General features: G+C 44.1%; 4 protein-coding genes across 5 annotated transcripts; 2 read left to right on the plus strand and 2 right to left on the minus strand.

Annotated features, from left to right (window-relative positions):
• Positions 1–224: 224 nt before the first annotated feature.
• On the plus strand, positions 225–3,237 carry iba57 (iron-sulfur cluster assembly factor IBA57). The gene is made up of 3 exons (XM_061797628.1): positions 225–725; positions 1,538–1,887; positions 2,622–3,237. The coding sequence occupies exons 1-3, from the start codon at positions 373–375 to the stop codon at positions 3,026–3,028; spliced, it is 1,110 nt and encodes a 369-aa protein (XP_061653612.1). The 5' UTR covers positions 225–372; the 3' UTR covers positions 3,029–3,237.
• Positions 3,085–7,282, minus strand: jmjd4 (jumonji domain containing 4). Of its 2 annotated transcripts, none has more exons than XM_061797625.1 (6): positions 6,720–7,282; positions 6,450–6,576; positions 6,064–6,189; positions 5,195–5,462; positions 4,818–4,964; positions 3,085–4,653 (listed from the first exon to the last, which is right to left on the minus strand). In XM_061797625.1, exons 1-6 carry the CDS (start codon positions 6,970–6,972, stop codon positions 4,318–4,320), a joined length of 1,257 nt encoding a protein of 418 aa, XP_061653609.1. In that variant the 5' UTR covers positions 6,973–7,282; the 3' UTR covers positions 3,085–4,317. The 2 variants fall into 2 exon arrangements, with proteins under 2 accessions (XP_061653609.1, XP_061653608.1); XM_061797624.1 differs by having other exon boundaries at positions 6,450–6,615; positions 6,720–7,280.
• A 19-nt stretch (positions 7,283–7,301) lies between these two features.
• snap47 (synaptosome associated protein 47) lies at positions 7,302–12,874 on the plus strand. The gene is made up of 4 exons (XM_061797627.1): positions 7,302–8,848; positions 9,947–10,449; positions 11,322–11,446; positions 11,826–12,874. Exons 1-4 carry the CDS (start codon positions 8,343–8,345, stop codon positions 11,970–11,972), a joined length of 1,281 nt encoding a protein of 426 aa, XP_061653611.1. The 5' UTR covers positions 7,302–8,342; the 3' UTR covers positions 11,973–12,874.
• A 210-nt stretch (positions 12,875–13,084) lies between these two features.
• On the minus strand, positions 13,085–14,700 carry LOC133489017 (transcription factor 7-like). The gene has a single exon (XM_061797629.1). The coding sequence runs from the start codon at positions 14,018–14,020 to the stop codon at positions 13,211–13,213; it is 810 nt and encodes a 269-aa protein (XP_061653613.1). The 5' UTR covers positions 14,021–14,700; the 3' UTR covers positions 13,085–13,210.
• Between the last annotated feature and the right edge of the window lie 2,694 nt (positions 14,701–17,394).

Below are 17,394 nucleotides of genomic sequence, written 5' to 3' on the forward strand. Positions count from 1 at the left end.
TTTTCTTTAATTCAACTCATTATACTTGTCTCTACATCAATAATCACCAAAATCAAAACGAAATACAGTATTGTACTGTACATGAGTAATGGTAGCAGACGGAGTACATTTTTAAGACACTGTGGTTAGATCTCATACATAATAACTTTTTTTATTTATAATAAGTAAATGTATTCATTAAAATAAGTGTGGATTGAGCACTTGTTGACGCATCCGAGCTCCCCCCGCTCCAGTTATTATCGAGCAAAGCATTGTGGGTATACAAAATGGCGACATCCATAGTGTCTTGTATTACGCAGCTGCCAACTTCTCTTATTTAAGTGCACTTTCGCCTATTTTCCCACACACTGAACTATCTCTGAGGTGCTAATTATGAAGCTGTCTTGTATCGTGAGGCGTGTGCTCACCCCCGGTGGTCCTCTCGGTGTCTTCGCTAGCAAAAGCGCCGGCGTTAGCGTCAGCGTTTCGACTCGAACGGGAGTGCGGATGATGAGGTACAGCCAGGCGGCGATTGAGGAGCAGCCAGCCGCGCCGGGGAAGCTAGCGTGCTACCGCCTGGTTCACAGGGCCCTGGTCCGGGTCCAAGGAGCCGAAACTGGCTCCTTCCTTCAGGGGCTGGTCACCAACGACGTGCGCGAGCTGGAGGAGGCCGGCGGCCGCGGGGCCGTGTACGCGCACTTCCTCAACGTCCAGGGCAGAACGCTTTATGACGTCATAATGTACAGGTGAGTGGTCATGTCAGACGCGGACTTTCTGGTGCGTTGGCGAAAACTCGGAAATGTGTCATTTGTTTATTTTGTGTAAAGAACAACATGAACAAGGCGAGAAATGTTGTCAGTATACTCTCTAGTAACTAATTACATCTACTGTATTGTGCATTGAATGCTAAACAGCAGCTTATTAAACTAGTCAGCCGTGATGTTTTGTTTAGTCGAAAGTCCTAAGACCCAAGTTGGATATTTCCTACTTTCCCAGCTGTAGTGAGTGCAGCATTTGAGGTAATTCCTGTTGAGTTCCTGTTTGCTGTTTGCATCCACACATATTAGTCATTTCTTTGTATTACAGTGAGCCCCAACATAGTTGTGGTTCATCTTTTGCAAATTCTTGGATTGTTTTGGTAACCTATTCTCCGTTATTTGCTAAAAACTCAAATTTTTTCGCTGTTTTTGTGCTCAGGCCAAAGCCAGAAACTATGTTGAAGTGAGATGAGGAGCTTCATGTAGTCAGACCATAGCCTTTTCTAATACATCCATCCATTTTCTGAACCCCTTATCCTCACAAAAAGTAATTTGCCACCATCTTGTGGCATCTATAGTCAATTGCAAAATTGCAAACAAACAAATTTTGTTTACTTTTAACTGGAATGTTTTGGGGTTGGAAATCCTAAGCAGCAAGTTGGAGATGTCTTACTTTTCCTGCACTTCCTGTTGAGTTTCAGTTGGCCGGTTGCAGCAACCCACAACAGGATAACCTGTATAGAAAATGGAGGGCTGTAAATTGAGAATTCTGATTTCCCGCTCGCTGTATTCGCCTTCAGTCATAAGGAAGCGGCAACAGGAAGCGGCGTCTTCCTGGAGTGTGACGACACCGTGACGGACTCGCTCCTGAGACACCTGAAATTCTTCAAGATCCGCAAGAAGATCGACATCAACCCGTGTCCTGATCTCTCTGTGTGGGCCGTGCTCCCCCTGCAACGAAACCACGGCCAGCGTTTCAGCAAGCCCGAGCTCTCCTCGCCGGAGAAGGCCACGGCGTGGGAGACGGACCCGCGGACGCATGACATGGGCTGGAGGTTGGTGCTGGGCAGTCAGGCGGACCCCTTGGATGTCATCGCGTCGTGTCAGAAAGGTGACACGGAGGAGTACCACAGGCATCGCTATTCCATAGGTAAGCGCCAAACATCGTGGTCTTCCCGTTTTAATTCCTACCACAGCCCGTCTAGGTAGGAATTATGCCATCTACCAGTGGCTGCCAAGTATTGTGTGTGTTGTAGGTTTATACAATAAAGCGTTATTAATAAAGCCTCTTGATTTTTTATTTTTTTATTTTAATGCTCATGCCTGCTTCCCGTAAACTTCCTGGTTTGATGACTACTGCAACCTGTCTAGGCTGCAAAGTAATACTGCCCTCTGCTGTTTGCAACCCAGTAGTAAAATCATTAAAAAGAAAAAAAAGTTTAATGTATTAAGAAACAATATATTAACAGTAACAATGTATATAATTTTTTTAACTTGTACATTTCTAAATTACATTCTTTTATATATTTTTAAAATAAAAACCATCTCCCAGCATTGTTTTTAAATGTTTAAAGATTTGTTTTAAATAAAAATAAATGAATAAAATGTTATGTATTAGAAAAGTTTGGGAGACATTTTAATTTACAACCTGTTTTCAGAATGTTAAAATTTTATTTCAGAATTTAAAAAAAAAACAAAATGTTGCCCAGTCTGTTTTGACATAAAAGTTATTAAAAATGGTGCCTCTTGAGTCCATGGAGTCGGTTTATTCAGTTTTGCAGTATTAATTGTTCACATTGATAATGTGTCGCCGTTTTTCCAGTGGGAAATGTGGATTTTAAAACCTGTTTTTCCTTTGTGTTGTCTGTGGTCATTGTTGTCCAGGACTTCCAGAGGGAGTGAAAGACCTTCCTCCAGGAGTGGCGCTGCCGCTCGAGTCCAACCTAGTCTACATGCAAGGCATCAGTTTCAGCAAGGGCTGCTACATCGGCCAGGAGCTGACAGCCAGGACTCATCACACCGGCGTGGTTCGCAAGCGCCTCATGCCAGTGCGTTCGTCGGCGCCCGTCCAAGGCCTGGAGGAGGGCACCGCGCTTCACACGCGGTCGGGCAAGCCGGCCGGGAAGCACCGCGCGGGGCTGGGAAATCTGGGCCTGAGCCTGATCCGCCTGTCTCACGCCAAGGAGGCGCTGACGGTCAAATCCGCCGACGACACCCAAATGACGCTCGAGGCCTCCGTGCCCGACTGGTGGCCCGAAGAGGGGCAGAGCGACTCGGGAACGTTCATGTGACTTACATGAACACCGCTGACACGTTTCAAACGAAGGCCGCAAGTGATGTTTCACTGTCACAACTTGAACGTGTTTATTTTTTTAAAGGGCAAACGATGAGATTGACACATGCACGTCACAGCCACAAACAAATCATGTCGAGAAAGGTCTTCAGTTTTAACTACGTGACAAACAACGCTGTTTGAAATAAATAAACGTTTTTAAAAAAGTGTCTTTAGTCTTATTCTTTCATTTGCATTCAAGCTATTTCCAGGCTGCTCAATAGGATGCAGAAATTATTCTGGGAATTAAGAATTTATACAAGCTTGCGACAATTAAACAGGGAGTTGGCAAAATTTAAAAAAATGATAACAAGCAATGCAGTTTTTCTTTGGGGAAAAATTGGAGGCCCCATAGAGGCATTCAAATATGTTGATTACATTTGAATATTGTGTTTTGCTTTTTTTTTTTTTTCTCTGAGAAAATGACTGGTGTTATATTAATAAATAAAATTGACATTAAGATTAAAGGGGGGATGAAGTGTAAAAAAAAATGGACCTAACGATTGTAACAGTTTGGTTTCTGGAGTGCCTGCCCTCCCATCAAGTGTGAAATTACAAGTAAACTAGAATATAAATCTTTTGCTAGCAGCCCATTTCTGAAAATATGTCTATGAGCGAGCCGTTCAGAATTTGGCCCCACTGTGATGTCATCTTAGCTAAATTAGTTAATACCACCTGCAAACTCACCCCGTGATTTAGCACCCAGACTAGGCGAAGATCTATTTTCAAGCTATGGTTGGACTATCATGTAAAAGCCAATAGGTAAGCAGAGCTGGAGGGCTGTTGGATGCACAGCTTAGCATTAGATTCTGATAAACTAAAATGAAGTGCTGCCACCATGAGTGAAAATACAATCCATGCTTTTACCATTTTATGTGCGCTCGCTATTTTTTAGACTTGGAGCACAAGTAGTCACTACCTAGCACCCGCTCCGAGTTGCCATAGGAACAAAAGCCATGCTATTGCTGCTCCAGGAGAGAAGGTGAGCAGTGGCTCATTTGTGTCACACAGGACCGCCCCCTTAAAACTGGTTAACTTCACTGAGGCTCTAAAAATTATGTGTGCTGTAATACTTGATCCTTGGGGTATATTACCCCAAACATGTCAAAGATATATTAAAAAAAACAAAAATGAAACTCTCATTACCTCTCATGCCATTTGTCCAAGTTAAAGTATTTCCACAGCTAAAGTTCACAGATTTCAACCATAAAATGTCTGGCTCTTCGCAACCCCATTACAATCGCTCTCTCAGTCCTGATAAAGAAGATGCTGCCCTCTAGTGGACTGTATGGTTTCCCGAATTTGCTGCAACAACGTTTCGGGCTGCACGGCGGACGCCGAGCGGTCGAGCCGCTTAAAGTCCTCGTTGCACAGCAAGAGCTCCAAGATGTGGGCCACCCGTTGCAAATCGAAGGCGGCGTGGTACGGCCCGAGGGTGACGAGCGCCTCCGACGGGTGGCGCGGGTAGTCGGCGGCGTCTCCCGGGGGGCGAGCGTTCAGGAACGTCATCCGGTTGTCCGCCACGATTTTGAGGAACGACGCAAACTCCCCGTAGTCGATGCCGGAGCAGGCCTTCATGATGACCTGGGAATGGAAGTTCAAAGCATCACAATGAGCAAATTTGGTTTGGCTTCGGCTCATTGAGCGTTTCCTTCACTAGTGTTTTGCATTTTCTTTGGACTTTCTGCGCTTTGTAATCGGAACAACTTGGAAGCGGACCACCGTTTTTTGTTTTATTTTTTTTTTACCTGGCAGTGCTGATGCCACGAATCCATGGTGTTTCTCCACTCGTCGATCTCTTTCTGAACCGAGGACAGCTCGTTCTGCAGAAACTGCCACATGATGTCCACGTTGCAGCCGTTCAGCCAGTTGTGATTGATGGAGATGGTGTCCTCCTACAAGAAAAGCTTGTGATTTATTATTTGTTTTATATACATTAGGACCCTGTATTACCTCGATTCAAATGACCTCTGTTACCTCACAATCCAGCAAAATTTAGAACAGCCTGTTTATAATGTGTTGGTTCATTTCACACTTGATGAGTGAGAGGACACGCCGGTCAACCAACTTTATGTAAGTTCATTTGACAAAATACTTCTGTTAAAGCCACTTGATTTGAACGTACCAGATTATAAACCTGATGGTGCCAACCGCTGGGCACAAAAATTATCTCCCCGGCCTCCTGGATGATCTCGAGAGGCTGGCCGGCCTGCGGGAAGCGCGGGAAAAGGCTGCCGTCGCGCAGGTCGGCCGACGTGACGTCAAAGGGGAGGTTGCCGTGCGTGTCTCTCAGGAACTCCTCCTGGCCGGGAGGATACAGCAGCCACTTCTTCCTGCCGCAGATGTTGGCAGACCAACTGTACGAGCGGAAAACGTCGGCGTGGAACGGCGTCCTGTGGCAAAGGTACAGCCAAAATAAATAAGAAAAAAAGTTCATGTAATCCAGCTTTCTAAGAGGCAAAAAAAAATTATAGAACTATAAACCCCCCCCCCAAAAAATAATATAACTAACAGAATATATTTGTCCCAAAAACTGCTTTTAAATGATTTTAGATTTCATTCATTTAGAAATATTAATACACGAGAAATTCATTAAATTTATTATTTATTTTAGACTATTGTATTAACACAATTTGAAAATCTTCAGAGAAAATTATTTCATTTAATTAGTTAAACAATACTATTAATATTTTTTCCCACTTTGTGTTTATATTTAGCCTAAAATATCCATGAAATATACATCATGTAAGTCCATTAATTTTTAGCTATATTAAAAAAAATTTTAAATGCTACCCATAGCTCACGCAGGGGCTTTTTCACTAACTTAAATCATCATTTGAAAAGAAATGTTATTTTAAATGTGTGCTTTCTAACACAAATTTGACCTTTTATTTGTATTTCTGTAACGGAGGATGGAAGAGCTTCACTTTTTTTTTTTTTTTTTTGCACGGCAAATTCCACCGACAGTCCCTCATGTACAGCCAAAATCCTTACCACGATCCTTTAGGACCCATGTAGACAAAGCGGTAGTCGTCCACTTCGAGCGCGTCCCAGTATTCATTCAGCCAGTCGGAGGTAAAGAAGATGGGCGTGGTGTAAACGTGATGCTCTGGAAAGTCCCTGCGGCGATCCAAAGATGATATTAGTAGTACAAGCAATGGGGTTTTGCTGTTTTTTTCCCCCCACTTATAAAACTACTTCAGCCTGAAATATACAAATATTAGAAGACTCACAATTGTGTGTAAATGGTTGTTTGTATGTGCCTGTGATTGACTGGCCCCTCTCATCCGAAATCAGCTGGGATCGACTCCAGCTAGAAAAATCGATGTACAGTGTGTCGCTACATGCTTGAATTGCATTTGCATTGTATTGTATTGTACCTGGCCATGTGCCAGTCTTTAAGATAGAGACATCCTTTCGGGGACGAGTGTCCATTCTGGATGTGCTCTTTCCAGTACTGGATGAATTCCTTGAAAGGCATCACTTGTTTGGGATTTGCATTGTATTCTTTTGCGTTGCAGTTGGCCACAGGTACAGGAGTTTCCCCTAAAGGGGGGGGGGGGGGGGGGGGGGGGGGGATTAAAAATGTAATTAATTCAGTGTTTGCAGGTGGGGTGCACCGATTAAGAAAAAACAAAAAATACATTTACCAAATTCTTGCAGCAGCTTCTGGAAGTGAGGCTTGCCCTCCTCGGTCACCCACTGTTTCCTACACTTCCACTCGTCGGTAAACCGCTTGGAAAAGACGCACGGGTGATTGGGAAGCAGGTACCTTTTGAAAAATTTGGAGTAGCACAGATCATTGTCGATGTAGTCGACGAAATGCGACGAGCAGAACTGGTCGTAGGACTGCCGTGGGATTTTGACCAGACTGCTGCAGTTGCGGTAGGCATCCCTGTCCATGATGACGCAAACATGGGCTGAGATCGGCAAATTTACAAATGTAAAATAAAAATCGTTTGCTCTAAAGGTGATAGTGAAACGTTCCGAAAATTGTTCGGTAGAGGTGACATCATTCCATAGATGTCATTTTGTTGCTCCCCGACAAAAATAAGCATTCTGCTACACTTCATTTACTACGCTCTTGCCGATACTGTCACAGTGCTTCTAATATATATTCTAAAATATTAATTAATAATAGGTAATAAACCCTCTTGTCTTTACTAGCCGAAATGTTTGTCACAACGGATTGTCGCGGTAGCTCAGCCGCTTCTGTTAGTGGACTTTCAAGTCGGGCAGTAAACAGTGCAACACCCATAACGCTAACGTCACTTTCCCCTAATATGCGCCGCCAAACCACACAAAATATTTGCCTAAATAATTACGTCCTGTCAGGAATATAAATTTGACGTGGACATATTTTATAAGGTGTAACTGACCCCACGATCAAGTATTTTATATGTTGTCTTGTCGCAGTGGGACAATCGGACAGTAAATTTTGCAACACTTTGCATCAGTGACGTCACATCAGTGATGCCTGTTAAGCAATACAAACTATTTGGCTAAACGGGAAGGACTGACAAGAATGGTATCATTTATTTTATTTTTTGGAGAAGAGACTTGATGGGAAAATCGTCAAATATTTAAATGTTATCTAAAATATTGTCGTGGTAAGTCAATCCGTTCTCTCAAACCGGCGCTTTTGGTTTTTGTCGTTGCAAATTATTTTTTTCCTCCTGGAATTAATATGATGAAAACAGTGTTGAGAATATATAAAATATTGACTCAATGGTAAAACTATAGATATCTGTAAAAGGGTCAAACAGTGGGTATAGGCAGATTAACTCTATCAGCGCAGTTTCAAGTCGGACAGTGAACAATTTTGAATCAGAATCAGAATCAGAATCAGAAATGGTTTTTGAAATTTGAATTTTGAAATTTGAAATTTGAAATGGTTCAATTGACTCGATGGTGAAGCGCTCAACGATAGAAGCTCCCCAACAACACGGAATATTTGGCCGTTTGACCCACAAGAATATTACACCCCCCAGAAAAAAATTAACACAATAAATAATAATAATTCAAATAAAAATAAATGAATCTGACAACTGACTTTCACGTCGGACACTATACAGTGCTACACTACATAAGTGACGGCATTTCCGTGATAAACATACGCAGCCGAACGAGGCGAGATCTTTTGTTTACGTCGCGAAAATAATGTTGTAAATGTTTTAACACGGTTTAGCTAAGTAAAAAAAAAAAACGCAAACAGCGTCGTGCGCATGTAGCAGGTATAACCGAAAGCTAAAGCTCGGTTATCAGCTCCCAAAATGAGCCGCAACGCTCCCATCCACATCTGGCCCGGCTCCTACTACCTCACCTCGGACAAGAGGTGGGAGAACGGCACGCTGTCCTTGAGCAGAACCGCGGTGCGTTTCGTCTCCAACCAAACCAAGGAGACCCTCGCCAGCTTCCGTCTCTCCCGCATCACGGAGATCAAAATGGAATCGTCCAGCTTCATCTTCAGCACCCTGACGGTGCTGGAGGAGGGCAACGTGAAGCACTGGTTCGGCTCCCTCAAGCCCAACCGGGTGGTGGTGTACAACGTGATGGAGCACTTCTGGAGAGAGCGCCTGCTGTCGCCCACCGACTCGGAGGCCAAGGGTGGGGCCCCCGGGAGGGAGCACTCCAAGGGCCGGGAGCTCATCAACCTCGTCGCCGGGGCCCAAAGACGACTGGAGGACACCGGAAGGGTCCTCAGCCACCAGGGAGAGCAGTTTGACAGCATGATGCAGGACCTGGAGAAGATGGACTCGGACCTGGGAATGGCTGATAAGTAAGGACATTTTTCTTTTACTGGTGTAAAAGCAATTCAACCGCCTTAACTAACTTTGAATGCTTGCCCTCTTACTTGCCCGTGTGTATTCTTGTCTTCTCATCTTCTTCCTCGGGCAGCCCTTGACCTGAGTCAATCCAAAGTCCTCGTGAGGCTAGCCGAGGTCTCACAGTTAAACTCCAATGGCGTATTTTTACAAAGAATTTGAGTCTTAGAAAGACTCATGATCATATTCTATTGTCTTGGACTTGGTGAAGCAGCATGCGGCTCATCACCAGAGGTTATTTTTCTACTATCCTGCTCCAAGTAGCTGTAGATAACTGTACGTTCAGCTGCTAGTCGGATTTTGTATACTGCGTTCCATGCGTTTGCTCTCTATATTGAAATGATCGCTCACTAAAGACCTGGTGAAGCAGCATGTGGCTCATCACCCCATCTTTTTTAAAATTATTTTTTTTGCATGCTCCTTCCAAGTAACTAAGAAATTGTATGTTTGTAGTCACGTGTGTCAGTGGGCAGAACTGTGTTTCCTGCATGCCATCCATCTGCTGTACAATCTCTCCCATTTCTCGCAATAATTTAATCTAGAATTATAATTTTTGTTGCCACTTTATCGGTGTATAATCTCAACAAATTCTGGTAAACTTCTGAATTTTAACATGTCATCTTCCAATGACTTTGTCTTTGGACTTGGTGAAGCAGCATATTGCTCATTTTTGCACTGTTCCAAGTAAGTGTCAAACAATAGCACGTGATCACGTGCAAACTCAAATTAGACTAGAATATATTTTTTGGTGTGTGGCTTTAGAGACATCTTGGATTACACGAGGTTGTTTCGCAATTTCCATGTACCGTATTTTCCGGACTATAAGCCGCTACTTTTTTCCCGCGCTCTGAACCCTGCAGCCTATGCAACGATGCGGCTAAAAAAATTATTTTTCGCAAAAACAAGACAGGCCCAACGTGTTTAAACGTACTGCCAAACTTGTTTGAACGTAATGCAAGGCTAAAACAATGACTTTTCTGTTATTTGTTATCTGTATACATTTTACTGCATTCTGTGTTCTGTACAATTTCTCCTCTTTTTTTTCTGCGCAGACTTTTGTCAGAGCTGGAGTCTCCTACCTGGTGGCCCTTTAGTAAACTCCCATGGAAGATTCTGCAGGAAGCCAAGGCGGAAGACGCGGCTCGGGCTGCTGCCGCCGCATCCAGAGCGTCCGCCCGGAGCAAAGTGATCATTAGCATCCCGGCCGTGGTGTCCAAAGACGGCGACGGCGACGGCGACCTGCAGCCCGGCTGCCTGCTGGTGCTGCCGTCCTCCCTGGAGGTGCGCGACGCCGCCTGCCGCCTGCTGCGCAGCTTCGAGCGCGGCGATGTGGACGAGATCCGCGTGCACAGCCCGTACGAGATCACGGTGGGGCGGCGCTTCATCGGCAGGCCCGACGTCCGCTGCCGGCTGCTGTCGGCCAAGATGCCCGAGGCGCTGGCCGTGCTGGAGTTGCAGTACAAGAAGAAGGTGGAGTTCACCGCGGAGTACGCCGCCTTCAGGGCCACGGCCGCCTCGTCGCCGTGCGACGCGCAGGCGGCCGTTGTACACGACGGTCAGTCATGAAAAAAATTATTACAAAGTCAAGAGTCACAAGGTGAAAATACATTGCAACTCTACCAGATACATGTAGTACTGCATTTTGTCAAATAGTGACCGTCATATAATAGAGGTTATCAAACTGGGGTCCCCGGTCCCCCAGCGAGCCATAGCTCAGGGGTCCAGGAGTCTAAATGAATTGCGCACTCCGTTTTTAAACCACCTTGACAATATCAAGAGTCCTGTTATATATGTCTTAATTTAGCCATTTCATTTAAAAAAAAAAAAAAAGTTTGAAAATGTATTAAGCCCTTAAATAATGTTCATGTTAATTGATTTATTATAATGCAATAGAAACACACAAATGCAACATTTAATTATGAATGTTAAACTATTAAAATAAGCTTTAATTTCACATTTTTCTCACGTCCAAATCTCCAAATGACTTCAAGGGGGAAGCTCGTTTAAATGAGAAATAAATTGTCATAATTATGAGGTACTAGCTCATTATAACTTAAAGCAACCACCAATAACAAAGCTTGTGGGATGTTATCCGGTGTTGTACTCTACAGGAATAACTGAGCTTTACAAAAGGTATTGTGTACCTGTACATGATAAAATGTAGTTAAATAATGTGAACTTTCCTTTTTCTGGAAGTATTTTGTCATTATTATTTTACTGGTGGAAATATGCTTCCATGCTTTGACCATCCATCTCTTTTCTAAATCAAAAGCACATTTTTCCCCACCCTTGCAGTCGATTCTACAATTTGACCACACGGGGGCAGTGTTGCTCCGTCAGTAAACCACAGCACACATCTGGAGCACTCTGAAGCCGACCCATCTGCTTCTCAGGCACTCATGGAACTCTCCACCTGCCCCACCTCAGGTTTGCTGCACGGGTGCCAGGAGACGGAGGTCCCCATGGAGGTCCCGGCGGGGGAGCTGTCCCAGCTGCAGGTGCACGTCCTCCAGCCCGCCGTGAGCCAGACCGAAGCCCAGGAGCTCAAGCAGGTGACCAGCACGTAGACCCTCTGCGGCAATAATCAACGTAGTTGATACCGCTGTGATGGCATCAATCATACAATCATAACATGAGCATTTTTATCTACGAAAAAGCGGCGCTTAGCATTCCGAGTAGAGGTGCATCGATTAATCGACAATTCATTGATTCATCGATTTTTGGTAATTTTCTGATTTATTTTCCTGTTCTTTGGTGATCATCAGACGTTTCCTCTTTTGTACTTGGCAAATAAAGATGATTCTGATTCTGAAGTCTCACAAGATAGAGGAGCTACTACTTCATATATTTGAGGGCTTTTTTATGCACGCACCGCACCGAGCTTGACCGCAGTGTGTGTAACGACTTGAACCAACGCGCGTGTGCGTGCAGATGCTGGTCCAGCTGAAGAGCCTGGCCCTGGAGGCCGAGACGGAGCTGGAACGTCAGGACGAGGCGCTCAACGTCCTGACCAACTCCGCCGATCAAGCCTCCATGACCATCGGGAAGCACACCTGCCGCATGAAGAGGCTGCTGTAAACAGACGGGCGGGCGCTCACACGGTCCGTTGGGGCACTTCCAGAGACATGAAAGATTGACGAGAAACTGTTAGCACTTTGGATGACTTTGCGTTTGGTATTTTATTTGATCCTTTACAGTAACTATTGCTAACTATTTTTACAGGTTTGTCTAAATATGCAATGGATACAAAACGATTGCAATTATTATACATTTTAGTAATGATCATTTTAAGATTGTCATTAACAAAACGTACAAAATACAGACAATTATTATGGGATTGGGTCCTCACTTTTACTGTAAAGTTAAAAACCTACTTTAAAAATATTGCTTTCGAATCTTGTACTGTTTTAAATATATGTATTCATTGTTTATTTTTAGTTTGGGCATTGCATCCACAATTCCTCCGAAATCGTTGGGACTATCGGCTTGTTCCGGTCAAGGGTCGATGATTTTTAAGGTATCCATTTTAATCAGGATCGCTCAAGGGTGTGTCGGGAAGTGCACAGCTCTATACAATACAGCTAGGGTAGCATTTTGAGCTCATTTCGCAAAACACACTCGATTGGGGCGCACAAGCTCAAGCTGATGATCCTTGATGCACAAAGCACGCTTGCGCTAGGAGACAAAAGTGCATGCTCCACTGAGAACACATCTTTCTGCTTGCAAAGACCTACAGCCATGTGTTGCACTACATATAGTAAGACTATTTCCTTAAAATCGTCAAAGCTGTCAAATATGTGAAGGACTGACATGCGCATAGTAATTAATGTACGTATTTGTTGTCGGTTATCACTGTGTTTTTATCCGTGTCATGTCCAAACAAATGAATTGCACGAGCAATGTGAAGCGGCATTGAGTGTCGAATCTCCACAATTAAAAGTATGAATAACACAAATAAAGCATCATCATCATCATCATCATCACTGGTTGTAATCAGTCCTGTTATTAAGTGATGGGCAAGCATCAGGGTATATGGTTACAAATTGATAGAAAATGTACACACCCATGATAAACCATACAAAAAAAAAAAAAAAAAAGAATTCAAAAACTATATACGGGAATTGTGACAACATCAATTTTAAAAACAAAACTTCTGTCCAGTGGCGGTTCTAGGGAGTGGTCAGCGCCCCCTAAAACCGTGCCTGGACCCCCCCCCCGCAATACTGTCCGTAACGGTTATCGTCTTGCATTCCAGCACCATTCGTGAATGTGTCTCAGACACAAGGTCCGGTCTTGACCTGCGCCGTGTCTTCATGTTACGGAACCCAATCCGTGGTGATGTCTGTCAGCAGCCACGCGTTTCCGTTTGTGTGTGCGTGTGCCCCCGCAACAACGCTCTTGTGGTAGTGTTGACACAGCGGTTCCTCAGCACTGTGGCTGCTGCGATCACGCTTCCTCTTTTTGCCATAGTTGTCCGTGCAGGACCAATCCGGATGTTGCAGGTTGTGGAGGATTCTGTGCTCTTCGGCTTGCTGGTAGTACTTTGCCTGCAACTTCTTTGGCAGCGACTTCCACATCTTCCCCAAAATTTTATTGACCACCGCAGAGTTGGTGATGTTGAACTCGGCGACGACTTTGGGACTCTGCTCTTTGCGGAACAGCATGAAGGCGTTGGGCGGCTTCTTGATATACGGCTGATCCACTTCCTGCTGGATGGACTGTGAGGCGTCTGTCGGAGGTTCAGTGGAGTCAGAGGAGGACGCCGTCCGGGCCCCACACATCGCCGGCTCGACGTGAAGCCTCCCGGGAGGAGGCTGGTTCGTCACCGTGACGTTGTCCTCCGGGTCTTGGATGTTGATGGAGCCGCTCAGGTAGTCGGGCAACCAAAAGTCGTCTAGAACGTTGGCGAGTTCGTCGTCCGTTTCCGAGGGCCCCCACCCCAGCGGCGGCGAATCTAGGGGCAGCGAATCTATCGCCTCTTTGGGCTCACTCACTGCAGTGGTAGTGGGCGGAGGACAGGCAGGTGTGGTACCCCACAGGATGGTGTCGGCCGACATTAGGATGTTGTCCAGCAGCTTGTCCCAGTTGACATCCTCATCGGTGGGCAGCGGCTGAAGGTGCTCCATGATGGTCACTACTGGCTGCCGGCCGGGCGCCTAAAATCGCCAACTAGTTCTCATCAAGGACCCTGAACCTGTGGACTGGAGTGTGTGCAAATCTGAGGTAGTCTAAAAAGGAGCCTGAAAAGCTTTCATCTTTAAAGTCATTAAAGTGCTTTGTTAGCTCATCGTGACCTGGTCACCCAACCTTCAGGTTCAAAGACTGCCTATTTGAATTTCATCAGGATTACATAATTGTGGATTTATGGACAGCAAGCGCTGTACTTTCCTTTCCGAAGTCACGACCCACTTTCAGAGAAATTAAGAATAAAGATTTTTTTGTTTGTTTAACGATAGCCTCTGAAAGCATATGTACGGTATATTGTATTTTTAAATGCCGTTTTAAATGGGTGTGCTCTACTGTTAAGTCCTTTTTGCTTTCCATGAGCTGCACTCAAGCTTTCGTCACTTTCCTGTTATATTTTATGTAGGAACTTAGCCGGACTGTACCGGAAAGATCAGTATAGGAATACATGTATTTGCTTTTTTACTTGCTGTCCGCGACCCACCCGAAATGGGTCCACGACCCACTTTGGGCCCACGAGTCATCTGCTAGCTGTGTCAAGATTAATTCTTTACCAAGGAGAGAGAGACCCGAAACAGCATTAATTATGATATGCCATAAATTGTGCAATTGTGCCACTGCTACAAAGAGGTAAAGAGACACACGACAACCCTGTCTAGAATAATAATAAAGCCATTATCCTCAAATTGTGGAGCGTTCGGAAATCTTCTTTCTGAGTTTGCTCGGGGAGACGAGCGGAGGTCCACTCGGAAGCGTAAGTTGGTTCAAAAAAAAAAAGGGGAGCCTGAAAATCTTTCAACTTTAAAGTCTTCAAAGCGCTTTTTAGGTCACCCAACCTTTAGAATCAAAGAGTTCCCGTTTGAATTTGATCAGGATTACAGCTCCTAATTGTAGATTTATGGAGACCCAAGAACACTAAAAGACACAATTTCACCATTAACCCCCCAAAAAGCGGTTGCTTTGTCTTAATTTGTGAAAAGATAGCAAACTTGAAACGTTCATCAAACAAGTGTAAATGCTAGACAAACAATCATTCACACTCACATTCATACCAATGGACAATTTACAACCTCAATTCCAATGAAGTTGGAACGTTGTGTTAAACATAAATCAAAACAGAATACAATCATTTGCAAATCACGCTTTTTCTATATTTAATTGAATACACTACAAAGACAAGATATTTAATGTTCAAACTGATAAACTTTTATTGTTTTGAGCAAATAATCATTCACTTAGAATTTTACGGCTGCAACACGTTCCCAAAAAGCTGGGACAGGGTCATGTTTACCGCGGTGTTACATCACTTTTTCTTTTAACAACATTCAATCAACGTTTGGGAACTGAGGACACAAATTGTCGAAGCTTTGTAGGTGCAATTCTTTCCCGTTCTTGCTCGATGTACAGCTTCAGCTGTTCAACAGTCCGGGGTCTCCGTTGTCGTATTTGACGCTTCATAATGCGCCACGCATTTTCAATGGGAGACAGGTCTGGACTGCAGGCAGGCCAGTCCAGTACCCGCACTCTTTTGCTACGAAGCCACACTGTTGTAACACGTGCAGAATGTGGTTTGGCCTTGTCTTGCTGAAATAAGCAGGGGCGTCCATGAAAAAGACGTTGCTTGTGCATTACCAGATAACTAGCAACCCTTTATTGCTCAGTGACTTGTTTTTTTCAATGTCTTTATGTCTCAAAAAACGGGTTCTGTCAATTGACTTTCTGTTGTCGTACTAGAACAGCTCCAACTACCGGAGACAAATTCCTTGTGTGTTTTTTTGGACATACTTGGCAAATAAAGATGTTTCTGATTCTGATTCTGATTGGATGGCAGCATATGTTTCTCCCAAACCTGTATGTACCTTAATGGTGCCTTCACAGATGACAGCGTCCACAATTTCCAAAAACAATTTGAAATGTGGACTCGTCGGACTACAGAACACTTTTCTACTTTACATCAGTCCATCTTAGATGAGCTCGGGCCCAGAGAAGCCGGTGGCGTTGCTGGGTGTTGTTGATAAATGGCTTTTGCTTTGCATATTAGAGTTTCAAGTTGCACTTGCGGATGTAGCGCCAAAGTGTATTGACTGACATTGGTTTTCTGTTCCTGAGCCCATGTGGTGATATCCTTTACACGTTGCTGTCGGTTTTTGATGCTGTGCCGCCTGAGGGATCGAAGGTCATGGGCATTCAATGTTGGTTTTCGGCCTTGCCGCTTACATGCAGTGATTTCTCCAGATTCTCTGAACCTTTTGATGATATTATGGACCGAAGATGATGAAATCCCTAAATTCCTCGCAAATGTACGTTGAGGAACATTGTCCTTAAACTGTTGGACTAGTTTCTCACACACTTGTTCACAAAGAGGTGAACCTCGCCCCATCTTTGCTCGTGAATGACTGAGCAATTCAGGGAAGCTCCTTTTCTACCCAATCGTGGCACCCACCTGTTCCCAATGAGCCTGTTCACCTGTGGGATGTTCGTTCCAAACAGGTGTTTGAGGAGCATTCCTCAACTTTCTCAGTCTCTTTTGCCACCTGTCGCAGCTTTTTTGGAACGTGTTGCAGCCATAAAATTCTAAGTTCATGATTATTTGCTCAAAACAATGAAGTTGATCAGTTTGCACATTCAATATCTTGTCTTTGTAATGTATTAAATTAAAAATAGGGTGAACATGATTTGCAAATCATTGTATTGTGTTTTTATTTATGTTTAACACAACGTCTCAACTTCATTGGAATTGGGGTAGTAGAACAATGGTTCTTCACCTGCGTTCGAGTTCGGTGAGGCAGTCGCTGGGGTTCAATGGGGGAACGGCAACAGCAAAATTCCCATTCACTTACACTACATTTTCATTGAATTTTATTTGATTTATTTTTGGTGAAATTCAAGTTTTGTTGGTTTTGTTCTTTTAACACAATGATTTTGTGTGCGTGGTTCATTTTGTGCATGCCTTGGATGACTGAGAATCCAGACAGAATAAAATGTATACCTGTTTTGAATTTGAAATAAACCATATTCTATTTTTCAAATTAGGAAGGGTTCCGTGAACTCCAGATGAAACTTGCAGGGTTCCCTACCTCCAACTGTTTCAAATTGTGAAAACATGCATGATATGTCTCTAAAGCATCTCAAAATGTTATCATTCAGTCATAATGGCACAATGCAGGACTCCACCATTCTTTTCTTCCTTAGCTTCAAGTCAACAGGACGACGCCCTTCACCGTCGGCTCCCATGTGGCAAATATGAAAACACTGGCAAACTGCAAACGGATGCAATTACTGTTGCAGCGGCCTCACTTTTTGCATCCTGGAAGGC

The sequence above is a fragment of the Phyllopteryx taeniolatus genome, chromosome 14 (assembly GCF_024500385.1).
Source record: "Phyllopteryx taeniolatus isolate TA_2022b chromosome 14, UOR_Ptae_1.2, whole genome shotgun sequence".
Taxonomy (NCBI): domain Eukaryota; kingdom Metazoa; phylum Chordata; class Actinopteri; order Syngnathiformes; family Syngnathidae; genus Phyllopteryx; species Phyllopteryx taeniolatus.

Bases quoted from the DNA above. Each gene is read 5' to 3' on its own strand.
- iba57 (XM_061797628.1), top strand. From the start codon at position 373: ATGAAGCTGTCTTGTATCGTGAGGCGTGTGCTCACCCCCGGTGGTCCT. The intron at 726-1,537 runs GTGAGTGGTCAT...ATTCGCCTTCAG, and splicing joins TATGACGTCATAATGTACAG to TCATAAGGAAGCGGCAACAG. The intron at 1,888-2,621 runs GTAAGCGCCAAA...ATTGTTGTCCAG, and splicing joins CAGGCATCGCTATTCCATAG to GACTTCCAGAGGGAGTGAAA.
- jmjd4 (XM_061797624.1), bottom strand. From the start codon at position 6,972: ATGGACAGGGATGCCTACCGCAACTGCAGCAGTCTGGTCAAAATCCCA. The intron at 5,463-6,063 runs GTAAGGATTTTG...CCTTTGCCACAG, and splicing joins ATGGGTCCTAAAGGATCGTG to GACGCCGTTCCACGCCGACG. The intron at 4,965-5,194 runs GTACGTTCAAAT...CTTTTCTTGTAG, and splicing joins ACCATCAGGTTTATAATCTG to GAGGACACCATCTCCATCAA.
- snap47 (XM_061797627.1), top strand. From the start codon at position 8,343: ATGAGCCGCAACGCTCCCATCCACATCTGGCCCGGCTCCTACTACCTC. The intron at 10,450-11,321 runs GTCAGTCATGAA...GCCCCACCTCAG, and splicing joins GGCGGCCGTTGTACACGACG to GTTTGCTGCACGGGTGCCAG. The intron at 11,447-11,825 runs GTGACCAGCACG...GTGTGCGTGCAG, and splicing joins AAGCCCAGGAGCTCAAGCAG to ATGCTGGTCCAGCTGAAGAG.
- LOC133489017 (XM_061797629.1), bottom strand. From the start codon at position 14,020: ATGGAGCACCTTCAGCCGCTGCCCACCGATGAGGATGTCAACTGGGAC.